At 38.5% G+C, this 12,066-nt stretch overlaps 1 protein-coding gene across 1 annotated transcript in view; it reads left to right on the forward strand.

Moving 5' to 3' along the window:
* Nucleotides 1-10,950, forward strand: part of LOC111863653 (serine/threonine-protein phosphatase 2B catalytic subunit 3) — a gene marked incomplete in the record, with an annotated part of 233,080 nt that extends 222,130 nt beyond the window's left edge. Inside the window, 2 exon segments of the mRNA XM_033751146.1 lie at nt 2,838-3,073; nt 7,441-10,950. Coding sequence (XP_033607037.1) covers nt 2,838-3,037 — 200 coding nt within the window.
* Between the last annotated feature and the right edge of the window lie 1,116 nt (nt 10,951-12,066).

A 12,066-nucleotide genomic window follows, 5' to 3' on the forward strand; every position in this document is an offset into this window, starting at 1 on the left:
CCCCCTCCTCCGCACGGTAACGTAACAGTGACGCAACAGGATTGTTACGGTAGTAACAGCGGTTACTACCGCTAGCATTACTAGCAACACAGCGCCAGGCAACAAGGGTGCCTATTATGTGGCCGTTTTCCGTATTGTCCGATCAAGGCTACATAAGGAGCAGCGAAGGCTATTCACAGTCAGTTGTACTGAGTCAGTCAGTGAGTCCTGGAGCTACCGCCGAGTTAGCCAGCAACTAGTCAGTTGTATTCTGGCATTTGGAGTGTACTAATTGTGATACTGCAGATAGCAGTAACCGTAAATCTGTAATTTGGGTGATTGTGAGAGCGGATGTGAAATAAAATTCGCTACACCAAATACCTCGTGAAGTTATTTGTCGCGATATACGCCCGATACGCGACAGTATCATATAGAAGACACAATTTCTTACACTCAGAAATACCACTAAAATCACTGCCTTTTACAATGTGAATATAACTTGTCTGACATAGTTAGAACTTTCTACTGTAGATCACTGCATTGGGTTGCCCATGCACATCTAAATAGTGGAGAATGGCAACCTCTCAATCAGTGGGTTTCTGTATTGTTCAAACATCTTATACCTACATGCTTTTTGAAAATATTGGAAAAAAATAAACTATTTCGTAGTGAAAACTGACAAATCATTGGCAGTATGTACAGATATAGTGTGACATGTTGACCCCTACCTCCCCAGCTGCACGTAGCGGTAACGTAGCGCTCGCGTAATAGGCGAGTAATCACCCCGCATCCTGGTAGCTATGCAACGCGCAACGCGCGGTGACGTCACGAGCGGAGCCGAAGTGAGCCAAGCAGAGCCGAAGATAGCCGAGCCCCCGCATCCTGGTAGCTATGCAACGCGCCACGCGCGGTGACGCCACGGTAACGCGGAACTGCTTCCCACTATGACGTGGCCCGCAACAGGCACCACTGCGGATATATAAGGGGACCGCACAGCAGCTACCAGTCAGTTGGAATGTGGGCAGCCGCCGAGTTATAACGTGGCCATCGCCAAAGATAGTTCCGAGCAAGCCTACGAGAGTGTGTTATCAACAGTTCTCCAGTCAGGCGACTACAGTTGGAGTATAGCAGCTGTCGCGGGAAGAAGATCCGGACGTGTGTGTGATTGTGTAATTGGGAGCGTGTGACACAGTGATACATAGCTCCCCTATTGTAAACGTGTAGACTACTGAACACAGAGTGAGCTGATTTGCGCATAGGGTTATAAAGTGTGAAACCCCGCAACAGTGGTAACAGATTAATGCGATTAGGGTTATAAAGTGTGAAACCCGGCAACTGTGTGATAATTAATTGTAGCCGTTTCTTGTAGATTGTTGAATAAACCAATTAACGATCTCTACGGCGTATTCAGTAACAAAACACGTTACAATATTATGAAGTGAAAATTTAACTGAACAGTACAGGAATGCAATGAGAAATAGGCTTCCCCAACATGTGGAGTGTCCCACTCCTGTTCCCTCTTGTGCATGCAGCAAAGCTACATCAGACAAGCAACGCAATAAACTTCCAAAATATGATGAGTAACAAAAGGCTGTTTGTTTTATATATATTGTAACGTGTTTTGCTACTGAAACTTGTTGGTAACGTGTGTAAGTCCAATCCCACTTCTGACACCAGTGTAACATGTTTAGGTTACTGAAGACGCCGTTCGGATTGTTAATTGGTTTATTTAACAACCTACCAGTCTCGGCTACAATTAATTACAACACTGTTGCAGGGTTTCACACTTTGTAACCCTATTCGCAATAATCAATTCACTCTGTCCTCAGTAGAGTACACGTATTAATTACGATACGGGAGCTATACAAGTGTCCCTGTATCACACACTCCCAGTTACGCAATTACACGTCCAGTTCTTTCTACGATGGCTGCTATATTCAGACTCAACTCGTAGGCTGCTGCCTTGAGAACTCGTTCACTGCTGACTTGAGAACTCACTTCGGCAGCTGATACACTTTTAACTAACTTCGGCGGCAAGCGGCCTCCATAGTCTAGAGGTAACGTTCCCACCTCATGACTCATAGTATGCGGGTTCAAATACCCGGCGGAGGTCGTCGAATTTTTAAGGGCGGAAAAATTCAGGGAACAAGTCCTCCGGGAAGGACTTCAAGCCATGGGTCCTGTGTCATAGCTTTACAGCACATAAAAGAACCTCATACCTCCAAAGGAGGTCACTGAGCAAAATTGCGGACGTTTGCCGTCCAACAGCAGTCACTAATACCTCCGGTAGATGAGGGAAGCATTGTAGATACTTCTCAGCCAGTAGAGCCGGTCTCGCTGGCTGGGCGGGACTGATGGTAAGCACCAATACCGGTAGGATATAGAGGCTGGTAGAAATCATAGAGGGAAGCACAATGGACCACTACAGGTCTAAGTGCATGGGAAAACCCACCCTCTCTAATAACTAACTAACTAACTTCGGCGGCTGTGTAGTTCCCTTATATAGTTGCAGCGCCCGCCTGTTACGCAATGGGCACTGCTGTTGCGTGTTACCTGTGTCACAGCTGCGTTGCATGTTATGTCACCGCGGGGAGAGGGGCAGGGTGTTGACTCGCCTATTACCATAGTAAAGACAGCGCTACGATGCCACCACGTACCGCTGGGGAGGGCGGGGTCCTCCATTGCGCAATACGTCACAATATTTATGTGCACCATGAGAAGTTATGTATGATCTTGAGGTACAACAAAACATGAATTTCTTTATCAGCTCAGTAACTCTCAGGTGCTTAATAAATACAGTATACCATAGAGTCTTCATTTTGTGAGTAATGAAGACAATATACTTTTTGTATGTGTAGCTCTGCAAGGTTTTTCACCAAACCACAAAATTACATCATTTGCTGAGGCGAAAGGATTGGATGCCATCAATGAGAGGATGCCTCCAAGAAAAGATGCTCCGCCAACTCCAGCTGGAGATGACAAGAAGTTGGCAGTATCCCCAACACAGCAGGGCAATCAGACCAGTAATTCCCACACTAACACCAATGCTCACTCATGAGCAGTTCTAAACCACCATGTCACAATGCACCATGAGGTAATCTTCTTTGACTATGTTTGACTTTGCCATTTATTTCTGTAAGTCCTCATGAATAAGTGCTTGTCAACATCATATTTTCATAAGTAATTTTCTGTAATATATCCTTGACTTACTAGTGTTCCACTTATGTTTGAGAAAGTTTTCTGTGTCAGTAAATTATTGTATTGGATCTTCTGTGAGTATCCATGCATACAAGTTTAGATGTTATAAATGTGGTACATAAAATAAGGAATGCAATTTTGAGGATTGGCCATTTATATATTTCAGTTTAAATCTGATTGATAGATTTGGTTTAAATTTTGTATAGGAGTTGAATTTGAGGTTTTCACAGCAGTGACTGTGAAGAGTGCGATCTTCTGAGTTGTAACACCATATAATTTAGTAGAAGTTGGCCAGTGTTCCGGAAGAATATTAGTATACTTCTACCAAACTACACAGTGTTACAAACCTCCAGAAAGTTGGTGTGGAAGCTGTACACTAAAATTTCCAGGATGAATTTAATTTTCCCCCCACATTCGGTACATACTTAACAGTGCCTGCTCTGCCTGATGCCCTTCATGTGTAACACGTGCGTTAAGGTTAATCAGAATGACAAAGTGATAATTATAGAGTTTATTGATACATTCTGTTCATAATTTTTGATATTAGGGTTTCTGAATATGTTAGATTTGTTAAACTTTGTCTCAAAATTTTGCACCACTGCCATATTTGTAATTGTTAATGTATAAATGATCCATCATGCAGAAGTTGTAGGCATGTTCATGACCTATACATAACTTCACATGCCAGTTTCTGATGGGTGTTCAGCCATTGCTGTGCAGTGCAGTGTGTGAACATGTGTCTTGAGCTATGAGGGAAGGCTAACAAGGATCCAACTTTTGCAAATATCTCTAGGATCACCACAAGTGACTAAATTTGGATTTACAGTTATGATTCAGAATCAAAGCAACAGTTGTCACAGTGGAAGAGCCCACAGTCACCAAGAGCAAAAGGGGCACAGCAGGTCTGGAGTTCAACAAAGAGCATGCTCATTGTTTTTTTTTTCGACATGAAGCGGATCGTTCATCACGAATTTGTTCCTCCTCACACTACCGTCAACTCTGACTATTACTGTGATGTTTTGAGACGCATGAGAGAAAATGTGCCACAAAGAAGACCGGAACTTTGGCACAACCACAAATGGCTCCTTCATCACAACAACACGGTTATCATTCCCCATCGTCCCTACTTACCAGACTTAGCCCCCTGTTATTTCGCTTTGTTTCCCAAATTGAAAATGAAACTGAAGGAATGACGTTTTGAAACAGTGTCTGACATTCAAAGGGAATCACAAGTAGTACTTGACAGCATAAGGAAAATGACTCCCACAGTGCTTTTGAAGCGCAGAAAAAAAAATGGGATCTCTGTATCGTTTTGTTTGCGAGACAGCTTCATAATTCAGAGTTTAAGCATTACATGGAGGAAAATAACTGGATAATAATTGGTATTGAATGAAATGCATTTTTTTGTATGGCCTCTTTTTGGAATGTTATTAAAATCTGTTATGAAGAGTAGAGAAGTGTAAGTAAAGAAGGTCTAAAAGTTTCTGGAGATGGTATATTAATACAGCTGTTGAGATAGAAACTAGCTCTATCGATTGAGCCCAACTGAGTAAGCTTCTTACAGGAGGATAGGGACAGAGTCAGGTCTCTGAAATATTATGTTTAATAAAAAGGCAGGATAATGGATAATGTCCAAAAACTCAATAATTGTGTAGGTGTAAGTCTGCACCTCTCATTTGTAGTATTTTCTTATTATGTTCACACCTTGAAAATAGTAGAAAGGTGCATGTGTTTTTCTAAATGTTTTGTTTGTGAAGTTACTACATATGTCAGTGGGGTTTGTGTTTATTTATTGCTGATGGAAATGTGGTAAATCGGACTGTCACTGCCTTAATTAAATATTGTATAGGCTCTCCTTCTTTGAAATATTTTAAAATTCTCTGCATTTTCAACCTCCTTTATACCTTTTGGATACTATATCATAAGACCATGCATGCAGTGTAATGTTTTAATTGTGGAACGAATATTATGCGTGTAATAACTTTTTTAACTTCAATTCATTATCTTTTCAATGAAACTTACTTAAAATATCAGAATTAGTTTTTATTTACATAGGCAGCTCGATATCTTCTTCAACAACAGAAATAAAATGAATGGCCTTACTCAGTTCTGTTACAGGGTTGAAATGTAAGGTGCTTATCATGTGCAGTAAATACATCTGTCACCATCAGATCAATTCTCTTATGGACAAGATGCAAATGTATTGTTACACTTACCCTGTGAAGATTGCTGTCTTCTGAAATGTGATGCCATGTGTTCTGGTAGAACTGTAGGCCCTAAAAAGGGCCACATTCCCCCACCACCACCACCACCACCACCACCACACTAGTCTTCTCCTTGCTACTATTTGTTCACACATGGCCCCATTCCTGATCCTCCCTTTCACTTTTTTCACCAGTCGACTTACTCTTCTGCCATATGGGTAACTGCATCAGGTTCCTCCAAAATGTTGGTAATGTTACACCAGACTGCATGGCATTACATCCTGAAAGACTTGGAATGCAAGTAAAAGTTACAGATCATGAGTGAGATCTACATGTTGTGTCTCACATACAAATGTTTGTACACTGTACTCTGAGAAAATCAGGAAGTCTTATATGAAGTTCTGTAAATTGGTATTTATAAATGACCAGTACATACCCAAATTATATTTTCTCCACAATTTTTAATGCAAACTTTGAATATCCAGTTTCATCAAAACTGATGAGTAGTTTTGGAGATATGAATGTATAAGGGGTAAGCCTTCTTGGCTGTTGCATCGCGACGTACAGTGGTCTGTTGTGCTTAGTTTTGGAGATAAGACAGACAGAGCGACAGATGCTCAGTTTTACCATCATTTGTTTGTTTTTATGCACATTATGCAAAGGTCACTTAAAAATGTTTCTATATGTGAGCAGCTTTTGGGATATATAATGTATTGTAGCACATTTGGCTGCTGAGGATGCCTTTCGGATCGGTAATTGGTTTTTTTAACCACTTACAGGTCATAACTATAATTACTTATGACACTCTTGTGATTTACACAGTTCACAATCACTACATGTTACCCTTCTCATGACGAACTTTCCGTGGCCATCTTCCGCCAAGAACTCTTTCACTGTCACTTAAACACTCAGTCACCCTCAAATACTCTCCAAATACTGACATCTGGCCTACATAGAGCAAATATGCCACAGTATTTATGTGCACTGTCTTTAATTTCACAGTTCTGAAATGGTACAGAAGGAAAACTGCTATTAACCAAGAAAACCGTGTACTACTAGAAGTAAATTACTTTCAAGATGTATCTGATTAAGAGTCTTTATCGTAGTACTAACTCCTTGACTGGTGTTTATGGATTTCCTTGGCATTTCCAGGTGAATGCCAAGTTAGCTCATTTGAATAGGGTCAAGTATGACCACATCCTTCCCAGCCCTTTTCAAATTTACTGTACGTAATGACACTGTTCCCCCCCCCCCTGGTGGTTTATTTCAGATGGTGTGATGATAGATGAATTGGGAAGGATTTTCAAGGAAGTAATCACGGCTTGATTGAGGTACTATCCCAGCATTTTCCTGGAGGGGCTAACAAAAACTGCCAAAGACTTCGGTCAGGATATCTTGGTGTCCCAGCCGATAGAATCAAGCATGTCCCAAATACTCTTGTATTGTCTGGAGTTCATAAATAGTCTCTGCAGTCGGTGTCATTAATGAGTAAGCAGGTTGTAGCAATCCTTCTGACTCTCCTGTCTAGTCCCTGCAGGCAGATTATGAGATAGTAACTGTAATTAGTCATGACTGTTTCTTTTCATATCCTGTCTTAATTCATTTTTCATTTCTCATTTTACCATTTGATGCTGTTTATATGAGATAAGACAGCATCATTAAATAAATCTTAATGTATGAAGTAGCAGTATCATTAAATAAGCTATTACTCATTCAACTCCTAACATGCACCTTTCTGTCTTGTTTGTGCCTTGTAAAAATACTGTCTTGCAGAGTACTATTTCAGTATTCCTGTATTTGCATTTTAAGCGTAAATTCCTTGAACATGTCAGAACTTAAGAAAAAGAGGAATGTTTTTATTGTATTCAGATGTACTGCATATTGTGTGATTGGACGCTTGTAGATTTCAGGATTAAATTGAATAGATAAGTGTTCATGAATGTTGAGAATATTTACACTTCTGTTATTGAGCACTGTGAGATGCTGAATGGTTTTCAAGGTCTATAGCCATAGGTCTCATGTTTGACACAGAATAATTTGTGACTTCACATATTTGCAGGTTTGAAGCTGGGGCTGAAGTCTTCATGTCTTGCAGTAATGGTGGCACTAACGAGTGGGTGCATTGTGTCTCACTGGCACCATCCATTTCACTACTTTCCCATGTTTACATTACTTGTGTTGGTAGGCTACTCCCCATCATCAATACCATCACACAAACAACATCGCTAGTGTTCTACCACAAGATAATTTTTATGGCCATTGCCTGCATCATGATGGCAAAGCTGCAGCGGGCTGCAGTACAAACCTGGCAATGGGAACATTCTTGTTATCGTTACTTGGTATTACAGTGCTGGCAATCCTTCCCCTGCCCAAAGTGTCTTCTTCACAAGGCACAGCGAGAGGTTGTTTTATGCTGAATGAGAGAGTGTATGAAGCGAGGAATGGTAATAAGGGGCCCTTCAGAAGGATGTGTATTTTACCATTTTAAATTCAAGTCTTATTTAAAGGTTTAATATGGCTGACAAATTTTGATATTACATAACCCGTACTAGTCATAATATTTAAAAAGGTATCATATTTTTGCTTTAGTTTTGTAGCTGTTCTTAAATTGTGTTCAATATTATAAATGGAGCATTGATGTGTGTGTGTGTATGTGTGCACGCACGCTCCTGTGTGCATGCATGTTTTAGTTCTTCATAGAGAGTTTTATGTAACAAGGTATGCCTAATAGTGTAGTGGCCTATTAGTATGTTCTTTGGAAAATAAATTAAGATTTTCTTTATGAACGATCAGAATAATTCAGACTATAAAAATATGTATGTTGATGAAAAAATAATGAAAGTTTTTGTTTTTTTTTAACCTTAGAATTATGAATTAAAGTTAGTAGTGTGCTCTTTGGAGCTGTCTTTAAGAGTCTCTCTCTCTCTTTCACTCATTCACTCACCAACCCACCCACTTATGGAAGAAATTGTAATATGTGAATTTACTTCAGTACAATTTTTAGTAGCTATAATGTCACATCTAATGTTGAGGTTAAGAATGTGTGGAACAGTACCTCCCCTATCCGATACTTCTTCTTTGCATGGTACTTAATTAAGCACAGGGGCAAGTTTACCTTTGTAGTGCACTTTACCATTTTGGTTTTGTTTTTAAATTGCAGGGTAAGCATGAGAAATGGTAGGACATGTCCTTATGAATGACCCCTTACATTACTGGTAGATGCATTTGGATAGAGAGGACACATGGATGTAAGAGAACCTACTCCTCATGACAACCCTACCAATGAGCTGACCTGTCTTGTTTCATTCTAAGCATTTTGTCAGTGGCTTCATTTTGTTGATGTTTCAATTAAATGAGTAAGTGAGGTTTAGATCTTGTACATAATACTTTTTTACTCTGTACTTTTGAAACGTGAAGTTCTGACGTTTGTTGACAGCAGGAATGTGTTCCGTTATTTGAAAGCAATATAAGTTGCCTAAATGGATGTTCTCTCTGTTCAAACCCATGCATGTGTTGTTTATACATAGTCAATTACATCCAAAGAAATGGAATGGAAGTGGATATGGTGACAGTCTATAGTTACTATATTTACAAGAATTTAAGTCATAAGTCAGATTGTTTTGAATCGGAAAGATGTACTTATAAACAAGAATGAAATGGATTTAGAATTAGAGAATAATTCTTTGTGGAATAGCAGGAATTGCAGGGATTATATATGAGGTATGTGAAATTGTGAATTTGAACATGCGAGATGAGTTTAAGAATGTCATCTGCAGCTTGCATGTCTCATCAGTTTCGATTACCATGTTTCCATTGCCTTAAACATAAGAAAATCTGGATATTCAAAGAGAAAGGAAATGACAAAAGTAATAAAAATATAAATTTAAAATGTTTAAAAAAAAGGTTTTACTATTAAATACATATAATTTTTGTGTGTTTTTTCTTGCTAAAGAAAAATGAAATGGAAATGATATCTCTCTTTGCTACCAAGTTGTACTTATTCATTTTCTTGTACAAACATGTTACATACATAATTAGAGTGTGTACGACTCTTTCTAAGGGATTCCTTGTATGTAAAGTTTAAGAGAAGAGAATAATTATACTATATAAATGCTATATTAGGTCCCTCGGAATAAATGTTGGTGTGGCAAATGGTGTAGTATGTAGAAAGAATGAGATGAGATGAGAACTCTATTGTTTCCTTCCAGTTTTTCTAAGAATTTTATATATATTTGTTTTTTTTTAATTTAGTTTTATTATTCTCACCATGTTTTCTTATCATCTTCATCTTCAAAGAATGCAGGTATTTTCTTAATAACTGTTGAAGCAACAAAGAACTTATGTTTTATATCTATGTATGTTATTGTGTATGTATATATAAATTTTATTTACTTGGTGCAATGTTTTGGCTCTTTGTAGGAATCTAGTTAAAAATTAATTTTTTTAAAGAAAACCCTAGTTAAGTATAAAAAATCGTGGTTTTTTAGTGTAAACTAGGAGCGTGAGAAGGAATGAATGAATGAATGGTGGTGCGTGTGTTTCTGAGAATGGTGTTGAAGGGTTGTGGAACTTGTGTAAAGACCTAATGCGGCCATAGAACTGAACACAAGAGTCGATGTTTTCACATAAAGACTTGTTCTGTAGATGCAAATCATGCCGAGGGACTTGTTCTTTGTACAGTAAACAAATCATGAACGTCAGTGTAATGTTTTTTCATTCAACTGTAGTTTGGTAGAAAACTTGCTTCCTGTCCAGTCATATGCCATTGTCTGTTTTTCTTGATGAAAAGATTATTTGAGAAAAAAAATATATGCTGTTTCCCATCAAAGCAAAGAAAGTCACATCTTTTTCAGAAATAGTATCATATATCTGCCATATATATCGGGGAAGAGGTTAAGAATTTTCCTCGAAGCCTTTTGAAATGCATATTTGCTATAATGATCGGATTGTATATGTCTCCTGTTTCAGTCGTTGCTTGGGGTGAAAACTAATGCCTCACCACTTCAGACCTTTCCCCAAAAGTTTCATCACTCAGATGGGACTCTTGCCTTTTCTACTACATAGTCTGTAAGGAAGTAATCTATATACCTTTTGTGGTGTCTTGGAAAGTTTTGCAGTGAATATCTTATGTTGATGTGTTGTTCCATTATTTTCCATGAATTTGCCTTTTCCTCAGGCGTGAGCACAGAGGATTACAATTGAAAGAACTTGAAAAGGCTGACAAAATAGACTGGTAAATGTGAATGTTGCTGACAAATTGGTGGAGAGGAGGATGCCTTAGTATCCTTGAAGACTCCAACCAAACGGATGTGGCGGTAGAAGTGTGCATAACTTCTGTTGTTCCTGGATTTATTGTTACTGCAAGTTTCCCCTCTCAGTCGTCTCATTGTGCATAAATCCTCCCTTCTTGTGTGTAATATTACGTAATTGTACAGTATTCACAAGTGGGACTGTTTTTTTATATTTCTTTTTGCAAAGTGTGATCATCTTGCCAATGTTGTTGATTAAATAAATGTTATTGCTATATCTTATAAAGACAAAAGAATACATAACAGAATTATGATGATTATTATTATTATTACTGCTACTACTACTACTATTATCAGTGGTTTTTGAAGACCTCCTCTCTCATTATTCTTTACTGGAGTGGAACGTCACACTTTAAAGAATTGATAATACGCTAGTGTCATCTTGGGTGGAATAATAATCTGGATACAGGATATTCAGACCTATTTCTATGCCTGTTGTTTCTCAGGACTATTTAAATTGGTTTTAATAACAATAACCTTTATTAACAGCTGCATGATAATGATGGAGTTATACAGAGTTACCAATAGAACATGTTTAAGTAGTTTCCCACAGGCAGATGTAACAGGTGAAATTCAAACATGATGCGTGCATTTGTTACCAAATTCTGATTTGGTATAACACTACTTGAACTATAACCATGGATAGTCCAGTCAGTGAAGTGATTTGCTTCACACTTGGATGGCTCGCAGAAGTGTTGTGTTGGCAAGGTTCTCCTTAGCACAGTGACTCTAGGGCCAACCATTAATTGTATCAAACATGTACAGGAAACACTGATTGGCATTAACCATTATCCTCTGAGCATAGGGGATTTTAAATACTGTGGCACTATAGAGCTTGCAGCTTCGGAGTAATACACTAATTGTGATAAGGATTGTAGGATGTGTATGGGTTCGAACAGGACTGTAGTTACAGCGAATCATCCCCCCTCCACAATACAGCTGCAACCAGTTCTTCACTGCTTATCATACCTTCCCTCACTTCTTATCACAACCCGGAGCCCAGTTCAAGAAACATGGTGTGTATGTGTTTATATGCTGTAGGCTGATACAAATTTCTTATATGATTAACCGTGTTTTAGAGAAGTACTGAAAATAATGCAGTGCTTAGCTGGTTGAACTGCACACATGCACAATTGCAATAATGCAACACAGGGCTCATAAAGGTTAAAGTGGCCAGAGCATGAAGCTACTTCAGAAACTTTTCAGACGGTTGAAGACATTTGGAGTTTTACTTATTCATGTTTAATATTTGTTAATGGGGTTATGTTAATAAAAATTAGTAGGGACTATATGCAGAGTTGAAAATTCCTTTATTTCACATACATCAATATGTCAAGTGAGAAATTATAAAGTTTCTCTAAGTTGAGTTCTTAATT

The sequence above is a fragment of the Cryptotermes secundus genome, unplaced genomic scaffold (assembly GCF_002891405.2).
Source record: "Cryptotermes secundus unplaced genomic scaffold, Csec_1.0 scaffold234, whole genome shotgun sequence".
NCBI classification, from domain to species: Eukaryota; Metazoa; Arthropoda; class Insecta; order Blattodea; family Kalotermitidae; genus Cryptotermes; species Cryptotermes secundus.